Source organism: Schistocerca americana, chromosome 2 (assembly GCF_021461395.2).
Source record: "Schistocerca americana isolate TAMUIC-IGC-003095 chromosome 2, iqSchAmer2.1, whole genome shotgun sequence".
Taxonomy (NCBI): Eukaryota; Metazoa; Arthropoda; class Insecta; order Orthoptera; family Acrididae; genus Schistocerca; species Schistocerca americana.
The window spans coordinates 118,772,505-118,794,054 of NC_060120.1; the positions used below are offsets into that span (position 1 = coordinate 118,772,505).

At 45.4% G+C, this 21,550-nt stretch overlaps 1 protein-coding gene and 1 pseudogene across 1 annotated transcript in view; both read left to right on the plus strand.

Moving 5' to 3' along the window:
- LOC124595057 (cAMP-dependent protein kinase catalytic subunit 3-like) overlaps window positions 1-21,550 on the plus strand; it is a 322,287-nt gene that overhangs the window by 278,049 nt on the left and 22,688 nt on the right. The window contains exons 2-3 of the mRNA XM_047133624.1: window positions 9,980-10,148; window positions 20,965-21,074. Coding sequence (XP_046989580.1) covers window positions 9,980-10,148; window positions 20,965-21,074 — 279 coding nt within the window. The remainder of the gene's footprint in view (window positions 1-9,979; window positions 10,149-20,964; window positions 21,075-21,550) is intronic.
- Window positions 12,548-12,663, plus strand: LOC124597125 (annotated as a pseudogene).

Sequence of the window (21,550 nt, forward strand, 5' to 3'; positions counted from 1 at the left end):
TTTTTATCTTTTGTCTCCATCTCTTGAGAATGTGACATCACAATATTAGAGTAGGAAACTAGAAAAAAATCGTATAAACGAATGTCAGGAAAAAATATTTAAGACATCGATCATTGTCTCGTATGATAACAATCTGTTTGACACTGTACGCGCGGAATCTGGTGACCACTAATTCTTACGCATCCTTCAGTGGCCTCTCCTCCTCCTCCTCCTCCTCCAAGATCACGAACTCTTGCTGTCCCCGGATTTAGTTACATGCACAGGACTCTCTCCTGTAACATGTGCACGTTGTCAACGGTTATGGATTAGAGTAGAAACTTAAGATATTCTGATGAGCAGAAATGCAAGGTATTAATGTTAGGTGAGTGGCGACACCATGCTGTTGAATCACCTCGACTAGTCTACCGCTTTTTAGGCATTTGTGTTGGTATTGTCGTACGATGCGCAGAAAATGGCGTGGTGCCTCGTCGTGCATTAACCGTATCTGTTGTCGTTCTGAAACGGTAATGTTCTCCAATAGTGCACGTAATTTGTCCCGCAGACATTGGTAATAAACAGCACCTATTATTATTTTGTGTGGTAAAGTGAACAGCTGTGTGAGTTTTGTCACAGCAAAATTCCAACAAGCAGATTAATATCAAAACGAACTTCCATGAAATCTCTACGATTTGCGTCCGCCCACAGGCGTTTGTTGTGGAAGCGTAGTAACCCGCTCTGTGTGAATCTCTCCCCCATCCTCAAATAAAATGTAAACTGTGAACTGCGGGTCTTCAGCGCTCGATCTTAGCATCCATTTGTAGAATCAGGCGTGGTGGTCTTTTGCCAAGGGAGTTTGTACACGCTGCAAGTCATGTAAATAAAGTATTTTCAGCGGCTTCAAATTTTCACACACTTGTTTCAGAATTACCTCATACGTGTCGAAATACTCGTCCTGCATATGTGGTGTGCGAACTGCGGGAGGTCTAGGGTGATCCCTTGACTTTGCGAGTGATGAGATGTGTCTATAAATCCGCAGAACAAGCTACTGAAACCTTATTTTTCAATATGGAATGTCACGGTGACAGTGTCTTTCAGCTTACCTGCCGATTGACGGGAATGCCTAAACCATAGAAAAGTAGAGAAAGATGGTTGTTTGCCTATCTTGGATGTCCTGGTTCGAAGGAAGAATGATGGTGCTCTAAGGCATTCAGTTTATCGGAAGCCCACTCATACTGATTTATACCTGCAAGCATCGAGTTGCCATCATCCATCGCAAACCATGAGTGTGCTTAAAACACTCGTCCATAGAGCTCATACTGTCTCAGATCTAGTTAGTTTACCTCAAGAACTCGCGTATCTACAGACAGTATTCAGCGAAAATGGGTATTCGATCCGGCAGATTAACAGGGCACTAACGGTTAAAACCAAGAAGCAGGAAGTGAATAAAGAGGACAACATGCCGGAACAATCTTTAGCTTTTCTTCCTTTCGTTGGCAGCACTTCGTTTAAAATAGCAAGAACCGTCTGAAAATTTCAGGTAAAAGTGCTTTAACGCCCATCATCGAAGATTGCGGACCTTGTGGGATCAGTAAAGGACAGTCTGTTACTACGAAAGGCCGTAATTTACAAGATACCGTTCCAATGTGGTATGGCTCACATAGGTCAACCCACACGCGCCGTGAAAGAACGCTGCACTGAACATCAACGTTACACCCACCTTTTGTAGCCAAGCAAGTCCGCTATTGCTGAACATTGTAATTCCACTGGACATTCAATGGAGTATGAGAAAACAATGATTTTGAAGTCCGCAGCGACATCTTTCTGGGACTCCATTATTAAAGAATCCGTAGAAATACTCCTGACGGAAAATCTGTTAAACCGTGATAGTGGCTACCAGCTGGACAGTGCATGGAATCCCATCACCTCCACGATTTGCTCAAATCGAAGACGACAGAGTGCGCCGACGGCCGCGGCAAACAGCAACGCAGAGGGCGACTGAGTTCTGCTATTTCACCAGCGAGGGCGCTGCTGGCGGACAGTGTGGTCCATGTATCAAGTTTTCGACGCATTCGCAGGATAGTTACAGCGCGCTATATATTGCGGAACGGAGGACGTTTTCGCCAGTCTGCGACGGCTCATCTGAACATGACTGGCAGGTGCCCAGTTGAAATACCGCGCGAGGTATGAGGACGCAAATCAGGTTTGCATTAAATACACGCTGTAACGGTCGTGTGCGTTCGTTGGCTTTGAGATTTGACGTGGTATGTTGGTTAGTCAAGAAAGCCTTTAAGGCGACAAAAAACACCATTATCAACACATCACTGAGTTCGAATGGGGTCGTGTACTCGCAACTCGCATAAAGACCGGGCTCTAGCGCGTCATACTGCATCTGCAGCAGCAGTTGGCACCGTAGTCACACAACGAACTGTCACAAATCGGTTGCCGCCAATTGCGGAATCAATGGTCTCAGGCGAGATCTCATTGGAGGCCAGGGTGGAGATCTGTTGTGTTTTCTGACGAAAGCTGATTCTGTCTCGGTGCCTCTGATGGCCGTGTGTTGATTAGGAGGAGGCTAGTTGAGGGCCTGGAACGAGCCTGTCTGCGTGCTGCACACACTGGACCTACTTCTGGAGTTGGGGTTTGGGGTGCGATTTCGTATGACCGCAGAAGTACTCCCGTGGTTACTCCCACGCACCTAGTCCGCAGATTTGTACGTCAGTCTGGTAATTCGACCTGCTGTGTTGACATTCACAAACAGCACTCCAGGGGGTGTTTTCCAACAGGATAACGCTCACCCACATATTGCTGTCTTAACCCATCAAACTATACTGCGTGTCGACAGGTTGCCTTGGCCTGCTCGATCACCAGATTCGACTGCAATCGAGCAGATACCGGGTGATCAAAAAGTCAGTATAAATTTGAAAACTGAATAAATCACGGAATGATGTAGATAAAGAGGTACAAATTGACACACGTGCTTGGAATGACATGGGGTTTTATTAGAACCAAAAACATACAAAAGTTCAAAAATGTCCGACAGATGGCGCTTCATCTCATCAGAATAGCAATAATTAGCATAACAAAGTAAGACAGAGCAAAGATGATGTTCTTTACAGGAAATGCTCAATATGTCCACCATCATTCCTCAACAATAGCTGTAGTCCAGGAATAATGTTGTGAACAGCACTGTAAAGCATGTCCGGAGTTTTGGTGAGGCATTGGCGTCGGATGTTGTCTTTCAGCATCCCTAGAGATGTCGGTCGATCACGATACACGCGCGACTTCAGGTAACCCCAAAGCCAATAACCGCACGGACTGAGATATGGGGACCTGGGAGGCCAAGCATAACGAAAGTGGCGGCTGAACACACGATCATCACCAAACGACGCGCGCAAGAGCTCTTTTACGCGTCTAGCAATTTTTCTTGGTTATAATGAAACCCCATGTCCTTCCAACCCTGTGTGTCAATTTTTAGCTCTCTATCTACATTATTACGTGGTTTATTAAGTTTTCAAATTTATACTGGCTTTTTGATCACCCGGATATCAGCGGACGAGAACTCCAGTGTCATCCAGAAGCAGCATTAACCGTCCCTGTACTGACCGGACCAAATTTAGCTCTAAGGCGCTGCAGTCATGGACTGTGCGGCTGGTCCCGGCGGAGGTTCGAGTCCTCCCTCGGGCATGGGTGTATGTGTTTGTGCTTAGGATAATTTAGATTAAGTAGTGTGTAAGCTTAGGGACTAATGACCTTAGCAGTTAAGTCCCATAAGATTTCACACACACCAAATTTAGCACCACGTATGGAATTTGACCCCACAAACTGACATCAGACACCTGTGCAACACAACATAATGCATGCACATGTGCATGCTTGCATTCAAAATGCTGGTGGTTACAGCGGTTATTAATGTATCTGCATTTCACATCCGCAATGGCTTGTCTCGTGCTTACATTAACCTGTGATCTGGCAGTGTTAAATATGTGGCATAGACAAATGTATTTCGGAAATTTCATTACTAGAAAATGGTTCAAATGGCTCTGAGCACTATGGGACTTAACATCTGAGGTCATTGTCCCCTAGAACTTAGAACTACTTAAAGCTAACTAACCTAAGGACATCACACACATCCATGCCCGAGGCAGGATTCGAACCTGCGACCGTAGCGGTCGCGCGGTCCCAGACTGTACTGCCTAGAACCGCTCGGCCTCTCCGTCCGGCTTCATTACTCTACACTGGTTTTTGATGTTACGATTTTTTTCCATCAGTGAATTTAGCAACTGAAAAGCATTGCCGCTTTCGTTAGTTGATTTATATTTATCGGAATCCAGAATGAGCGGAGTGGGTTTGGAGTGACGGGTATTCAGATGGAAATAAAGAAACTGTCAGTAGGCGGTTATTGCTGGTCTTTCATTGCCCTTTGGCACAGCATTCAGTGTCTTATCTCGTAAGTGACATAAGCAGACACACTTGTATCCGCCCATTAGCTGCTGGCACCGGCAGAAAGACTGCACGTCGGGTGTAGCGCCAGCAGAAACTCGCCAGTCAGTTTGCCAGCTTGCGTGTCGGGCCGAGTTCTCGCGTTTCCGCGGCTCGCACGTGCTGTCCGCCTCCCGCACCGCGCCTCGCAGCTTGGCAACAACTCTGCCGCAGACCAGTCCAGTATTTATAGGAATTGCGCGCTGGCGCGGGAACAGTGGAAGCTCTGTGCGGGCGGCCACCTACTACTGACCACGCTACATACGCTGCTTTTATTCCGATCCACTTACCGAGCCAGGAACACCGTAAGGGTCCGCCTGTTGCCGTAACGTTAACGCGACGTTCTAGTGACGGGATCGGGTGAATGACGTAGTTGGTGGATGGGCAGTGGAGTACACACATGGTCCAAGAGTGCCTTGTTTTAAAATTATGAAGTATGTTAATGAATGGAAGGATAATTGCGGGGCCCGATGGCAGTCACAAGGGGATTGAGTACCTGGCCGCTGATGGCTGATAAACAACGACCGGTCGAGGATGCTACTAACTCCAAAGAGACATTATCGACGGCCGCCTTCGAAAATGTATACAAAATATAAAATAGAAAGTCAGTCCTGTTACATCATTATTCCTGTATTGATCTAACAGAAACATGGCATTTCCTCTGGCTGAACTTCGATTGTGGTTAATGGTTTTAAGAGTAGTGCGGGATTTTTTCCCTCCAATTTGCTGGATTTCAGGACATCCCATACAGGCATCTCAATAGCGGAATGTCAGTTACGACGATACGAACGTAAGGGCAAAACAGCACCCAGTTCACGACCGGAGAAAATCTCCCACGCGGCCGGAAATCGAAACCGGCCCACTTCGCTTAGAAATCCGCCGCGCTGACAGCGTAGCTATCGAGGCGGACTACTCTGGGATTTGACAGCGCACTTGCATGACTTCCGTGAAAACATAAATATGTTATTTGCTTTTCGACGTAATTTAGTTGCTTACACATTGACCCGCCGCTGTGGTCGAGCGGTTCTAGGCGCTTCAGTCCGGAACCGCGATGATGTTACAGTCGCCGGTTCGAATCCTGCCTCGGGCGTGGATGTGTGTGATGTCCTTAGGTTAGTTAGGTTTAAATAGTTCTAAGTTCTAGGGGACTGATGACCTCAGATGTTAAGTGCTATAGTGCTTAGATCCATTTGAACCATTTGCTCAGACATTGCTGATTGGACTGGATGAGTGGAGTGTTTTTTCAGGTGAGGATTTTTCAGTGAGTTTGTGATAAATTCATTTATGATAAAATAATTAGTCATTGCGAGTTATATGTGATTTATTCCGAGTACATTAATTATTCCTCGACTCTTACCAATTTTTCTTTCTCTCACATGGTCAAAATAGTAAGGTCTCGGATTCGACTTTTTTCTGATTACTACGACTTAGTCAGGGGGTGCTCACGGTAAATATTGCAGTTAGGCTCTGATTTGTGTGGATTCAGTGTGACGAGGTAATTTACAGCTAGAAGTCCTCAGATGTCAAATAGATCGGATAAAACTAGAAGCCCTCACATTTCAAGTAGATTGGAAGGTGCACAGGACAGTTACTACAGAAGCAAATAAAAAGACCGACAACTCATGTACTACTGAAGCTTCAGAAGCTCCCGGGTTTGTATAGAAAGTAATGAGCCCTATTTGTTTGTGAGGTGACGGTATGTCGCAGCAAACTCGTTCCATACAGGTTCGATGGAGGCGTAAAGTCACTTTCAAAACGCGTCTGACGTCAATCGCCTACGAGATCACGTGCTATCCGTATCCTGGTTTGTGACTGTTGCCAACAGCCTCGGTAGAAAATTAACATGCAGCAGTCTGTAGAACAGGACTACGGCATGTGTGTGGGACTCGGAATATCGGCTCTGCAGAGGTTGGCTGTGATCCAAAAACCGTTCGGAAGAGAACGCGTATCACAGGCTGCTGTCTTGAGTTGGTACAAGTGCTTCAAAGACGGAAGAGAGCGTCCAGAAGACGAACCATTAGCAGGGGTCCCTTCAACGTCCAGAAACGAGGCCTGTGAACGTGTACGTGATGTGTTGAACAACAACGGCGGTTAAGTATTCAAATGGTCGCAGACCACGTGGGAATCGATAAAGTGACTGTGCAAAAGGTCAGGCTAGTGGGGACAGGCATTGCCGCCTGCTGGAAGCTGCGTAACGGCAACCACCAATCCACACGTACTTTGTGGCCAACGACAGCCTGGCATCGCAAAACTTCACCGGCCCCATGCAGTCTTGATTTAGCCTTGGCTGACATCATTCTGAGCCGGCCGCGGTGGTCTCGCGATTAAGGCGCTCAGTCCGGAACCGCGCGACTGCTACGGTCGCAGGTTCGAATCCTGCCTCGGGCATGGATGTGTGTGATGTCCTTAGGTTAGTTAGGTTTAAATAGTTCTAAGTTCTAGGGGACTGATGACCTCAGATGTTAAGTCCCATAGTGCTCAGAGCCACTGCATCCAGTGTCGACGAAAATCGTCGGTGTGTTTCCCGGTACAGACAAAATAATTTTTACAGCGGAATTTTACTTGCCCATTCGATTAAGCTGTCTCATATTAGTCTAGTCCGATACTCATTTTGTCGAAACGAATATCGGACTAGAATAATTTGGGAGAGCTCTATGGAATAGCTACGTAAACTGGCGGCATAAAAATAGTTTTGTTTATAACGGGAAAGAAATCGGCGGTTTCTGTTCACACTTCAGGTTACGTGAAAGACGTGACCAGTAGTAATTGTTTCTGCTGGCTCCAGCTACACAATGCAAAAATGAATTGCAGATATCTGCCGAAATACCACATAAAATATGACGCTTAGGAGAGAAACCCGGTGTATGCTGCTCTTGAAATACACCTCATGAAATGCTGCTACATACTGGCTACATAAGGAAAGCCTAGAAATTTTTCCAGAAGATGACTGCAGTCACGATCACCAAGAAATTCCAGTTAAAAATATGGAAGTGAGATACTCAGAGTGAGGTGGACAGCACTGATAAGTGCCGAAGTGTTGATGCCGGAAAAGTTGGAAATGCATCATTCCAGACTCAATTGGAGTATGGTGGTTATTTTGATGGGACTCGACCCCACAATCAGGTCTCAAAAAGAAGTGCAGTTACTGTGGTGTCACCGCCAGACACCACACTTGCTAGGTGGTAGCCTTTTAAATCGGCCGCGGTCCGCAAGTATACGACGGATCCGCGTGTCGCCAGTGTCAGTAATTGCAGACCGAGCGCCGCCACACGGCAGGTCTAGAGAGACGTACTAGCACTCGCCCCAGTTGTACGGACGACTTAGCTAGCGATGCAACACTGTCGAAGCCTCGCTCCTTTGCAGAGCAGATAGTTAGAATAGCCTTCAGCTAAGTCAATGGCTGCGACCTAGCAAGGCGCCATTAACAGTATATTGCATGTATCTAAAGAGTCTAACTTGTATCGCCAAGAGCGATGTACACCAATGATGGATTAAAGTTAAGTATTCCAGCAGCTACGTACTTTTCTTTATAGCATTCATTACGTATCCTGTTTCAGACCTCACGCCAGCCTGCGTGAGCTTATAGCGTGTATTTCGGCTTCCTCAAACAACGCGGTGTTGGCACTTCTGCCGACACTTCAGTTACCACTTGAGGTAAAGGCTAAACTCTGACACTTAGACGATTACTAGCATTAGATTAGTGTCACACTATTACTCCTAAGATTTATTCAGTGTGAAACCTAACTTCTTTCAATTTGCTTGACGTCCATTTGTCAGTACCAATAACTGTCGCTCTAAGTGCAGCACTGGTTGTTACACTATCAGAACCTGAGCTACACATAAAGAGCCGCAAAAAAGTCAAAATATTCGTAGCATGCAGATACGGAGTCCAGGGACACAAGACTCGTGGTTCCCAAGTGTACGACCCCCACAGCAGCAGTGAGGACTCAGTCCACATATCCTCCCTTTATCTGGTCTTTCTTGTTTTGTTTATCTTTCGGTTAAAGTTTGGTATTATTGACAAAGTGACTAACTTTACTATTGTCTTCATGCAGAAGTAACGTCAGGACCCATTACATCAAAAATACTTTCAAATTTTTGTATGTATATTAGATTCGATAGTAATAGGCTGCTTAGTATATAAGTGAAGTTGTTAGTAAAATATTGTACACTGAAACTAGGTCGTGTAATCGAATTGTAGTTGTATGCTATGCTTGTATTAAATATTATGGACTAAGATTGTACATTTGTCTCTCATTTACGGAGTAACATTCCATCATAGCCTATCGCAGAAAGTGTTTTTTGCAGGAAATAAAGAAATTTAAAAATCGCCTACATTGAACAGTTAGGCGTGAAACATTACCGGTTTAACAGCACTTGCGTAAAGTCATCGTCACAAAAATATTCCTTGTCTCGTAAAGACAGGCAACGGTGGTACTTGTTCCCAGCGTTGTCACGGGTTCGTTTTTCTATTTCACGATTTGGCAATTATTTCATTTTAGCTTTTGTGTCGGAAATACTTAGGCCGCAAACAGCTGTCGGTGCACTTTTAGAGAGGAACTCGCATGCTCCATCAGTTTGACTCTTCTTAATTTTCTTCGAGTTTTATACTGTTTTCGCTAACCGTGTGTCGTTCTTTCTGAGGAGGCGGTGGCTAGAAAGAGCCCGACATTTGCTTAAACGAGCTTGAAAGCCGCCTGTAGAAAGGGACCGAACTGGCCGATGTACTAAACGAATGGCGGTTAATTCGAGGCACGAAGTCGATCTGGATCTGCGCGTTAAGATTTACCAGGAGGTATAAAGTAGCGTCCCCCATATGTACAGTAATCTACACTGCAATCTATGTCAAATAAATCTCATACATATTGTTTAACACTTGTCACAATAAACGCGTATACGAAACAGCTGCAGCAGCTATTCAGTTGAAGAGTAAGCTACAGTAACTAATCTCACCACTTCATAAAAATATACATCTACTCTGTACATTGATTAGTACGCTGCTAAAGAGGAGCATAGTCTTATTTCATTACTGTAGTTCGCACAGTTCCTTTCCTCTGTATGTACTTTTTCCTTTCGTAACAACAAAATCTGTAATCGAAAGTTGATTGGTTGTTACGTTCACAGCTAGTCACAGGTTTGTTACCACGTAACTGCTTTCTGTGGGAGTTTCCATCGTTAACTGCTTCGCACCTATGATTTCTTTATATCTCGAATCGCTCTTAAGAGCAAGGATGCGACTGTAGAAGCGTATTTTATGGTTGTCGTATGTGAAAAAATTAACGGATGTCGAAGATTTTGTTTAATTTGCCTAGGACACTTAGTACAGTCCATTTTGCCATTCATCATCGAAGAAGTGTGCCATTTCGATCCCGTTCAGTGTCTGCTTAATTCCCTTATTACCATGGAGAAAGCAGTATGGAGCGAGCTGGACACCTTATTAATATTGTTATTTCAAGTACTATTTGCAGAACTACGCCGCTATGAACTGATTACGACATTGGTTGTCTGTGTGTGTTTGCAGGCACTGGTACGTTCGGGCGCGTCTGCCTGTGTCGTGAGAAGTCGACCGGCAAGTACGGCGCCATGAAGATCCTCGCCATTGGCGACGTCATTCGGCTCAAGCAGGTGGAGCACGTCAAGAACGAGAAGAACATCCTGCAGGAGGTCCGGCACCCCTTCATCATCAGCCTGTGAGTACCACAGCGTGCATTTTTCCTATACGTATATGATCCTTCAGTCAACATTTAGAATATCTACAAACTCACCTCTGGGGTCCATCTGATTTTTGTTGCCAGTATAATTATGTTCATGTGTGAACCGTGGATTTACTTTCAAAATCTTTTCTTAAAGAATTTACTTTATTTGCTAGCGATTCATCAAGAACATTAACACATTCAAACACACTGTGAGCGTGGAAGTAGTTGCCAGGGGGTAACTGATGAAAACAAATTTCTTTCAACAAATGGAAATTTTATTCCTAAAAACCCTTTCTCTTTAAAAAAAAAAAATTTAAAAATTATAATCAGAAAGCACCCTCTAAATGTCAAGTTGCAATTTATTTAGAGGCAGAAATAACTTTTTTTTTTTTTTTTTTTTTTTTTGACAGTATGAGCTTTTGGGCTGAGAACCTTGCCGCTCCCTTTTAACACGGCCGTAGTAACGACCGCTCTCAACAACCTCTGAAAGACTTCACTGGTGCAAATCTGCAACACACGAGATTACTTTAAACTAAAAATTTTTAACAACTCTTACTAACACACAAACTATGCATCCCGTGGAAGGATGGAAATGGTACAAAACACTCACATTAAAAAACATTACTTGCCACAGAAACTGCAACTTGTTTTTAAAAGAAAAGCTCTTACTGTGGAAGGGTGGTAACTTTCTATACTAAAATGACCATTTAAATAAAAACCCATGAAATGCAGTCTTACATAAAATGTACAAACATGCTCTAGATGACACATATCCCGCCTTTCAAGATGATAGGCAAGAGAAAAACATATTTCAGGAATTCTGCCTTTACACCTTAAGCAATAAATTCGTTAAGACCGAATCCGACAAACATGACAGAGGCAGCTATTAACGCATGGCAGATTGACAGGGCGATTACCGAACAACCCGAACCGCAGATTGCTCCAACCCGCCCCTACTGCACAAGGGACAAACGGACCACCCAATTCATAAATAACCACCTTCCCGCGGGTGGGCAAACGGAGAAGAATGGTGGGACGACCGTAAGACCAAGCGTCTGGTGACCTCACCAAGAAAACAAGTAGAATTTAACAAGTTCAAATGGCTCTGAGCACTATGCGACTTAACTTCTGAGGTCATCAGTCGCCTAGAACTTCGAACTAATTAAACCTAGCTAACCTAAGGACATCACACACATCCATGCCCGAGGCAGGATTCGAACCTGCGACCGTAGCGGTCGCTCGGTTCCAGACTGTAGAGCCTAGAACCGCACGGCCACTCCGGCCGGCGAATTTAACAAGTAAGTCAGACAACATATCTCCCATCACTTAACTTCTAATAAACTGCGATTTCTGGCGAAGACATGGCGCAGCACCCCCAACGCTCTCCCGAACCGTCCGCTACCAGCCGCTTCTACGGACGCAGGAAGGCGCGCCGATCTCCCGTCTCACGGCGTCGCAGCTCGCACCGGCCAGCCCGATGTCGTGGTTTGACTCCTGTTGCTCTCGTGTCGGCCGCGAAGCCACTACCCCTTTTTATGTGGCGCGGCCCACTGGACTCACGTGGGGACCTCAAGTGAGCCGACGCTCAAGGCGGACAAGTCATCTTGTGTCTCAGTGCGCGACCGACCAACGGATCGATCCAACCGCCAATGACCGTTGCCCGACCAACTCGAGCAGACTGGCGGCTTAACGCGCAGACTCAGATGCAGGAACTCAGCCCCGATCGGGCGACCACTAGCTGAGTTCTGTTACTGGCGGAGTGGCAACACTCTCATTTTCTGGCTTTAAAGTTCGATCCAAACGACAGACATACTAGCACTGCGACGACAGACAGACACTAACTGCCGCACAAATGCGAACGAGAGACAGACCAGCAACTGGTGACGAGTGACTGACCCAGATTCACTCCGACTGACCAACCGTCGAGCTGATAGCGCCCCTTAAATGTACGTGAACAGTCAACCTTTCCCCTTTTCCACCAGAGGGAGACACCAAAGCTGCGATTGCCACAGAGGCACCACCGCCAGAAACTGAGGGCGACTGCTTCACACTACGCGCTCTTCAAAACAGCAAATTTTACCATGGCTCAACGTGGTGAATAATGTTACCCCAATTGATGTTTCATTCCCCATTTTTTCCTGCGCGCCGCGCCTTCCTGCATTCTTCACGTATTCAATTGATTGTCGCCAGTAGTTAGTGTTGTAGAAGTATCTGAAAAGATCATATTTTTGTTTTGTTATGTTGAAGTTGCTGTTTCGAGTTTTACGTTTGTAATTGATTGGTAATTGTACTCACATGATGTAGTCAAAATGTTCAGCTTCTTGAAGAGATCTCTACAGTGAGGTCGTTTACTCTTTCTTCCTTATTATTTATGCGGCCCTTATCTGTAGTTTGGCAACGGCCTTGCCGCAGTGGATACACCGGTTCCCGTCAGATCGCTGAAGTTAAGCTCTGTCGGGCGTGGCCGGCATTTGGATGGGTGACCATCCAGGCCCTTGCGCTGTTGCCTTTTTTCGGGGTGCACTCAGCCTCCTGATGCCAATTGAGGAGCTACTCGACCGAATAGTAGCGGCTCCGGTCAAAGAAAACCGTCATAACGACCGGGAGAGCGGTGTGCTGCCCACACGCCCCTCCTATCCGCATCCTCACCTGAGGATGATACGGCGGTCGGATGGTCCCGATGGGCCACTTGTGGCCTGAAGACGGAGTGCTTTTTATCTGTAGTTTGAAAACTCCGTTCATGTTCTGTAAATTTATTACACACGAAAGACTTCCATTGCTAAGAACGGGCCTACGTACAGGTTTTCTGGTGGCTACATATTAAGTCTTTGTATAAAATGAAACAGTAACATTTCTCTACAAATCGTCATATTGTTTCTCGAAATATTCACCTTTAAAATTTACTCAGTTTTGCATGCTGTTGTGGAAACATTTTTCCACACGATGCTCGTACCTTAGAAGCATGTTTTCAAAGGATTCAACAGCTGCTTGAAGTTATACGCACTATCTGACCGGAAGTATCGGGACACCAGTTGGTGCACATTAACATAGTGTTCCCATCCTTCTCCGTCGTGACGCCTTGGACACGGCTTGGGGCACTTTCAATGCGGTCTCTTCATGGCTATGGAAGAGCGGCACCCCATTCGTGAACGTAGTGAAGTTGGTCGCTGAGATCAGGGGGGAAGTCGACTCTCCGACTCATCCCAAAAGTGTGCCATTGGGGTCAGGTTGGGACTCTATGGAGAACAACATTCCTGGAATGGACTGGCGTGTTCAGACTGTAGACTCACAGGTGCTACTTCATGAGAAGATGCGTTGTCATGCTGATACAATCATCGACTCCAAACAGTTCCTCTGCTGTATGCAATGCGCTGTACTGCGGAATGTGTTCATATCCTTTCGCATTTAGCTTTCTTCGACGCAACAAGAGGACCACACCCTAACTTCGAAAAATACTCCCATACCGCGACACCATCTCCTCTATACTTCACTGTGGCCGTGGCAGCAGATGGCGTACTCCTTTGCCGTGATGGCAGATGACATTTTTCAGGCATTCGCCGAACCAGAACCCTGCTCGACTGATGTACCCATTCTTTTTAACTCACTATGGACATTCATTGTGCTAACTGGACTGCTATTAGCACTTCGGGACTCGAGTGATTCCTTCCGCTGATTTCATGCGAGTTTCTACGACAGCTCCCGTGATGCTAGAGGTCCCTGACCGTCATTCCATGAGGTCTGTCTGGTCTCGGATTAGCTGTGACTGTTCCTTCGCGTTCCCGTTTCACTATCACATACCAACAGTCGACTTGGGAAGATTTGTAAGGGCTGAATTATCCTTGATGGATGTGTTACTTGGGTGATATAAAATGACTCGTCCATGTTCGAAGTTACTGAGCTCTCCTGTCGGACCCGTTCTGCGGTTATTGCTTCTCTAACGACAGCACAGTACTCCCTACGTTCTTTTATACTGCCGGGTCCGCCTCTCGTGGCTTCTAGCGGCCAGTTTCGCATTACATAGGGATGCCCAGATACATCTGGTCGCATAGTCCCCCTCTCCCTCTCCCTCTCCCTCACGCTGGTGGTCATCCCGACCAAAGCAGTGGTCACTACATGTCCAGAGTAACCAACCAAACAATCGATCCTTCTCGTGGAAACACTTGGGTTCATGTTTTAACCATCAGGCTGTTGATAGCTTCTTAGAATTCAGCTTGTATAAATACACTAATACAAAAAGTGAAGTCCCTAGAAAACATGACAAGTAGAATGGCCACCAGAGTGCATTTGTGTTGTTCGTGTTTAGTGTTGTTCGTGTTTAGTGTTGTTCATGTTTAGTGTTGTTCGTGTTTAGTGTTGCTCGTGTTTAGTGTTGCTCGTGTTTAGTGTTGTTCGTGTTTAGTGTTGTTCGTGTTTAGTGTTGCACGTGTTTAGTGTTGCACGTGTTTAGTGTTGCTCGTGTTTAGTGTTGCTCGTGTTTAGTGTTGCTCGTGTTTAGTGTTGCTCGTGTTTAGTGTTGCTCGTGTTTAGTGTTGCTCGTGTTTAGTGTTGCTCGTGTTTAGTGTTGCTCGTGTTTAGTGTTGCTCGTGTTTAGTGTTGCTCGTGTTTAGTGTTGCTCGTGTTTAGTGTTGCTCGTGTTTAGTGTTGCTCGTGTTTAGTGTTGCTCGTGTTTAGTGTTGCTCGTGTTTAGTGTTGCTCGTGTTTAGTGTTGCTCGTGTTCAGTGTTGTTTGCTGGCCTGGTGCGGTATATAAGGGGAGTGAATGACGTCGGATGTTGAGTGATCACTCCGTCACGGAGATGCTGCATCCCCGGTGACACATTACAATCAGCATGTGGCAGTGTTTTGAAGTGGGCCCATTGTAGGTCTCCATTTTTCTGGCTGGTCATATCGTGCAATATGTAGACTTGAGGCATTTGGCCACATGTTGGGCTGCATGGGAACATCAGGAAGCGCATACTCGTCCTCAAGGGTTCAGTCGATTAGAGGAGAGACGACAATATCGTGCACTAAGCACCTTCATTATCGCTCCACATCTGCGCCTCCACTTCCTGGAACATTCTGTGAAATCCTGCACCATTAGTCGGAGACTTTAAGCAGTCGGACTACGGAATTAACGCCCAATGCTTACGCTGCCGTTAACACCAAAACACAATTGGCTGCGTTTGGAATGGTGCATTACTGGGAAGCATAGGCTACTGACGAATGTCGTCGCATTGTATTCAGTGAAGAACCGCTGTTCTACATTGCCCCAGAAGTCCAACGTCAGTGAGTATGTCGGCGACCTGAGGAGAGGTCCCATCCTTCCAATATTATGGGGAGGCACAGCAGCGTTACTCCAGGCACAATGGCGTGGGTATAACTTCAGATCAAAGATTATGATAATTTACGAAATTATGAGGGCACTACTGTACGTTAGGCACATCCTGAAGCCTTGTTTGTTATCCAGCATGTGACAGTATCGTGGTGACATTTTCCAGCAGGTCAATACTAGTTCACACATGGCACGTATCTCTACACAGCTCTCTATATACTGTCTGCGTTATGTTGAGGCACTCTCGTTTACAAGATCCTGAGATCGGTCGCCGTTAGAACCAGTGGATGACGAGATACGACGTAGACACCGTCCCTGTGCTAATGTCCAGGATATAAAGGCCAAGTTAGAACCGCCGTTGTGGGCAAACTTGTCTGAGGAGAGTAAACAACGGCTTCCCATCCGAATGGGTGCATGCATCCAGCCAGACGTGGTGCTACACCCTACTGATAAGTAGGCTTACACTGCCAAGTTCTTTGCAAATTTCACTCGATTTTGTAATCACTCGAATAACGTTACGTATCCTCTCAACCCGTTAAGTTTCATTCTGCTTCTTCCTCCTCTTATGGGTGCTTCACTTTTTATACCGGATTGTACATATTTCCAAATTTTATTACTCCACTGTCTCCTTCGACCCTCACCATCTCCACCTCCTCCTACCCCCTCTATCCATCTCCTCTTCCACCTTCAGTCAGTCCATCTTCACTTCCTCTTTTCTCCTTCTGTCCATCTCCTATTCTTATCTTCATCTGTCCATTTGCTACTACGCCTCTCTGTCCATCTCCTCCTCTCTAATGTTTATCTCCTCCTCTGTCATGTTTGTGTCCATATTCTACTCTCTTTCTGTCCATGTTTTCCTCCCTTCCTCCTCCTCTCTTCACGGTACCAACCCCAACCCCAATAGGTGGCCACTGCTTCTTGCCCCCACAGTATTTCTTTCCACACAGTAAGTAATATGTATACCAAGTTTGGTCAAAATCGAAAAAAAATTTTCAAATGTGTGTGAAATCTTATGGGACTTAACTGCTAAGGTCATTAGTTGGTTGGTTGTTTCGGGGAAGGAGACCAGACAGCGAGGTCATCGGTCCCATCGGATTAGGGAAGGACGGGGAAGGAAGTCGGCCGTCCCCTTTGAAAGGAACCATCCCGGCATTTGCCTGGAGCGATTTAGGGAAATCACGGAAAACCTAAATCAGGATGGCCGGACGCGGGATTGAACCGTCGTCCTCCCGAATGCGAGTCCATAAGGTCATTAGTCTCTAAGCTTACACACTACGTAACCTAAATTATCCTAAGGACAAACACATACACCCATGCCCGAGGGAGGACTCGAACCACCGCCGGGACCAGCCGCACAGTCCATGACTGCAGCGCCTAAACCGCTCGGCTAATCCCGCGCGGCGCTTGAAATCGATTCAGGGATATATTAGTAGTAATAGTAGTCTACCGTTGCCGTCCGTAATTGCAAAACTGTTGCCAGTACGATGTGCATTGACCGACCTCTCCATTACTCTCATAAATGTTCGATGGGTCTTACGTCGGGCGATCTGGGCGATCATTTGCTCGAATGGTCAGGAATGTTCTTCAAACCAGTTGCGAACAATTGTGACCCGGTGACATGGCGTATTGTCATCCATAAAAATTCCATCGTTGTTTGGGATCATGGAGTCCATGAGTGGCTGCAAATGGACTCAAAGTAGCCGGACATAAACATTTACAGTCAGTGATCGGTTCTGTTGGACCAGAGGATGCACTTCATTTCATGTAACCACATTCCACACCATTCTGGAGCCACCACCAGCTTTCTCAGTGCCTTGTTGAGAACATAGGTCCATAGCTTTGTGGGATCTGCACCACACTCGAACACTACCATCAGCTCCTACCAACTGGAATCGGGACTCATCTGACTGGGGCAAGGTTTTCCTGTCGTCTATGGTCCAACCGATATAGTCACGAACTCAGGAGAGGTGCTGCAGGTTATCTTGTGCTGCCAGCAAAGGCACTCGCGTCGGTCGTCTGTGGACGCACTATAGCCCATTCACGCCGAGTTTCGCTGCACTGTCCTAACGCATACGTTCGTCTTACGCCCAACATTGATTTCTGCGGCTATTTTATGCAACGTTGCTTGTCTGTTATCACTGACAACTCTACGCAAACGCTGCTGCTCTTAATAGTGTCCGCGGTGAGAGGTAACGCCCGAAATCTAATATTCTCGACGCACTCTTGACACTGTGGATCACGGAATATTGAATTCTTACAGACGTCCGATACGGAATGTCCCATGTCTACCTCAAACTATCATTCCGTGTCAGTCTGTAATTCCCGCTGCGCGGCCATAATCACGTTGGATACGTTTTCACACGAATCATCTGAGTACAAATAAGAGAACCACCAATGCACTGCCCTTTTATAACTTGGGTACACGATACCACTGCCATCTGTAAATTCATCTGCATTTCGCTGTCCTACGACTTCTGCCACCTCAGTTTATTTCGTATACTGCATGTACAGTGTACTAGCTGACAAACTCGCATAGCCCAGATAGTCATTTTCCCAGTTTCTATTAGAAACGAAACAAAAAATGAACTATTTCTGTAGTGTAATATCGAAAAAACTTCAGTTGCATGGATTCGTGTAAAGCCCTTAGACATTATGAAGCAATCGTGCAAGGGAATATACTTGTGTATATGATGCCTAAGTGTAGTATGCAAAACAAGGAACGTAGTGTACAAAATGCAAATTCTGTGCAACGTTCATTTAACTGAGAACTTGATTACTAGCAGTATTTCTAAAACGATGGGTGTAGCTGCTTCGCCTGTCTAGAATGCGATTTTGTTAAGGTCTCAATAGCAACATATCTTCATAGCTCTATATACAGCTGTTATTTTCGCCTACAGCCGTTTGCATTTCGCAGTTGAAAACTGCCAGGTGTCAGGGATTTCCTCAAGTAGACTCGAGTGTACGAGTATCTTAGAAGTGTGGCACCATGATATAATTTTTTAGATGCATTTAACGACATATGTGGACGTTTACTGCGAAACTTGTTACGAATCGTTAGTAGCAGAGAAGTAATAAATTAAAGCGTCATGCCTGAGGCGTCACTTTCACTGCATGAACAGCGAAAATATAGTAAGCGTTAAACTTTTTACATTTTATAATATTGTGGGGTTTGCCAGCGAGAAAAAATTTGGTCTGAAATTAGATATAAAGTTAGTTCCAAGTTACTAAGTTCTTTCATTCTCAAATACTGGATGAATAAATTGAGTATTCGCGCATTGTGGACTACGCGTCTACCCCTTTGATAGGTAGATGGGTTTTACTTCCACGCCGATTCTTCTAGGCGGTAAGTGATGTATAGCAAGTTTGGTTGAAATCGGTCCAGTGATTGAGGAAGAGGTGCAGACCATGTATACATAAATCTTTAAAATATGTGTGGATTACGGTGTATACAGATTTTTCATTTCCTCAGTCGAATTTTTTTAAGCAGTTTCTTACACTTATGTAACAGGAACATATTTTTGATCCGGGGTCAGACTACACATTATCCATCGCTAACAGATCTTTTCCACAGCTAAGTGTTCATAGAATATTGAATGTAATGTAATCTTCGATCTGCCTAACTATGCCTTTTGTCTTACGATGGGTCGAAAGTCCATCCTCTTCGATCATGTTACTCGTGGAGTCGATGTTATTTGGGACATAATTCTTGTCGACCTTCCCGAAATTCACCGTTGGCGGGTGCAGTTTTGCAAACCAAGTGTAAGCAGTGTTTCGTGATTAGTAAAAGAAGAACGAAGCTATTTGAGGCTTTATTGTAGAATTAAGTTTATATGAAAATAGTAAAAAATCGTCTAGTAAAAACCTCTACTTGAAGTTTCAACGTTTTAACGTACACGCTATTTTTAAACGCTCGCAACAAACAAAACTTATGAGACCGCCTTGTTTTAACAGTAACAAACGGTAAATTTTAGAACGATGGCAATGTCACATTGCAATAGCACCGTCTCGTTGTTATTCGTGAAAACTTAGAAGGTACGCTCCCTCATTAATTAAAATGGGTTTGCTGTTAAGCATTGATGCAGAGCTCGTAAGGGCGTAAAATCGTGATACGGGGGTAATCCCGAAAGTAAGGTCTCCTATTTTTTTATATGTACATAGACCTGTTTATTTCTACAATGGTTTATATCACTTTACAGCTTGAGCATTTAGCTATTTTTCGACATATTCACCATTTATGTCGATGAATTTTTGTAGATGCTGTGGCAGTTTTTGTATGCTCATGTCATACCAGCTCGCCGCCATGCTGTTCAGAATGTTATGAACTGGCGTGATTGTTGCTCGGTCTCAGGTGTAAGGAGGTATGCCCAGGTTTCGTCACCCATGACAATTGAGTCCATAAAGTTGTCCTGTTCGGCTGCAAGGCGGTGAAGAAATGCACGGGAAACATCAACTCGTTGCCGCATGTGGTCCTCTCTCAGCATGCGTGGCACCCGCACACACCTTCAGGTAGTTCAAGGTTTCCGTTAAAATTCTGTGAACGGTGCTTCGGGAAACCTCAGGAACCAACGTGTAGACATCATCCAGAGTGATCCGCCGATCTTCACTCATGCTTTGCTCAACCTTCAACACTGTCTACTCAGAAACTGACGGTCTCCCGCTCCTTTGTTCGTCGTGAATTTGGGTCCGACATGCTGCAAACTCTCTACACCACTTACGAACATTTTTGACATCCATGCACGACTCGCCATATACTTCCGTCAATTGGAGATGTGTTTCAATCGGCGCAGTACCCTTTGTGCTCAAAAACCGAATAAGTGCACGCAGTTCGCACTTGGCGGTAACATCCAACGGGAGCTGCATTCTCAACGGCTGCCAAGCCAAGACAGCGCCTCAGCGCGGCGTGTGCTTGTTTACACACAGCGCGTGAAGCACCCTTCATAACAGTATGACCAACCGCCACACTGAGTTCTGTAGTTATAAAAAAATAGGAGACCTTACTTTTGGGACTACCCTCTTAGTTGATCTGTCTTGTTCAGTAAACTTAATATTTTTTTTTTATTTTTATGCAGATTAACCCCACTTGTCATACAACAAGAAGGAAAAGAAAAAAAAGTCTCTTTGATTGTTACACTAGAATTTAAATTTAAAAATTACAAATGATGCATTCGTGGAATGAGGACTATTACACAATTTGCAATAGAAGTTTTTCAACTCCTATTTGAGATTATCATCGCTATCTCTGTAAGAGATGACATTTCTATGTCTCCTTTTTCTTTCTGAGTACGCAAGCCTTATTTTACCATTCTGTATTTGTTGCCTTTCACTGTGATTGTGTTCGGGAAACAATTTCTACAGAAAAAATCTCAAACTGCAATTTTCAGATGTTTCTTGATTACATGCTTCAGCCATCAGAATAATCTAGTACGTACCGGATTTCGTACGTTATTTTTAATAGCATACATGAGACAGTTGCATGTGATCTGACGTACTCCTGTTGCAGGAGGTGGCACTACCGGGACGACACGTGCCTGTACATGCTGTTCGACTACGTGTGCGGCGGGGAGCTGTTCTCGTACCTGAGGAACGCGGGCCGCTTCAGCAACAACACAGGTTGGTACTGGTACAGGTAGTCTGCCTGCAGTACGAGCCCAGCGGATGTGGCCGTGTTGACAAGGTGTCCCGGCCACCTGCCACACATTGTAACCCGGGCTCGTATTTCAGTGGTGGCGTTGTGCAGGGTAGCTGCATACATAATTCTACGTCGTCCCATCTCTGTGACAGGTCGGGAATCAAGTCGTTTCCCAAGTTCCCTTTTTTTCGCCAACATCTGCACGCGAGGTCGCTAAAAGTTGCCAGTAAGGCGGTCCTGGACTGGAAGGTAGCCCTTCCGAATACTGCCAGCAAAAGAAATCTTCACCACCAATAGTTAGCTGGCAGGGGGTGGGGGGACGGTGGCGGCCTACTGTTGCTTTGACTTTGCGTCAGCCTTCGATTAAATTCCAAACTTTCCCACAGGGTTTCATCAAATAAGGACTTTAGACACTTTCGATAGGGATCCGTCCGTCATACTGGGACGTTAAGGCCGG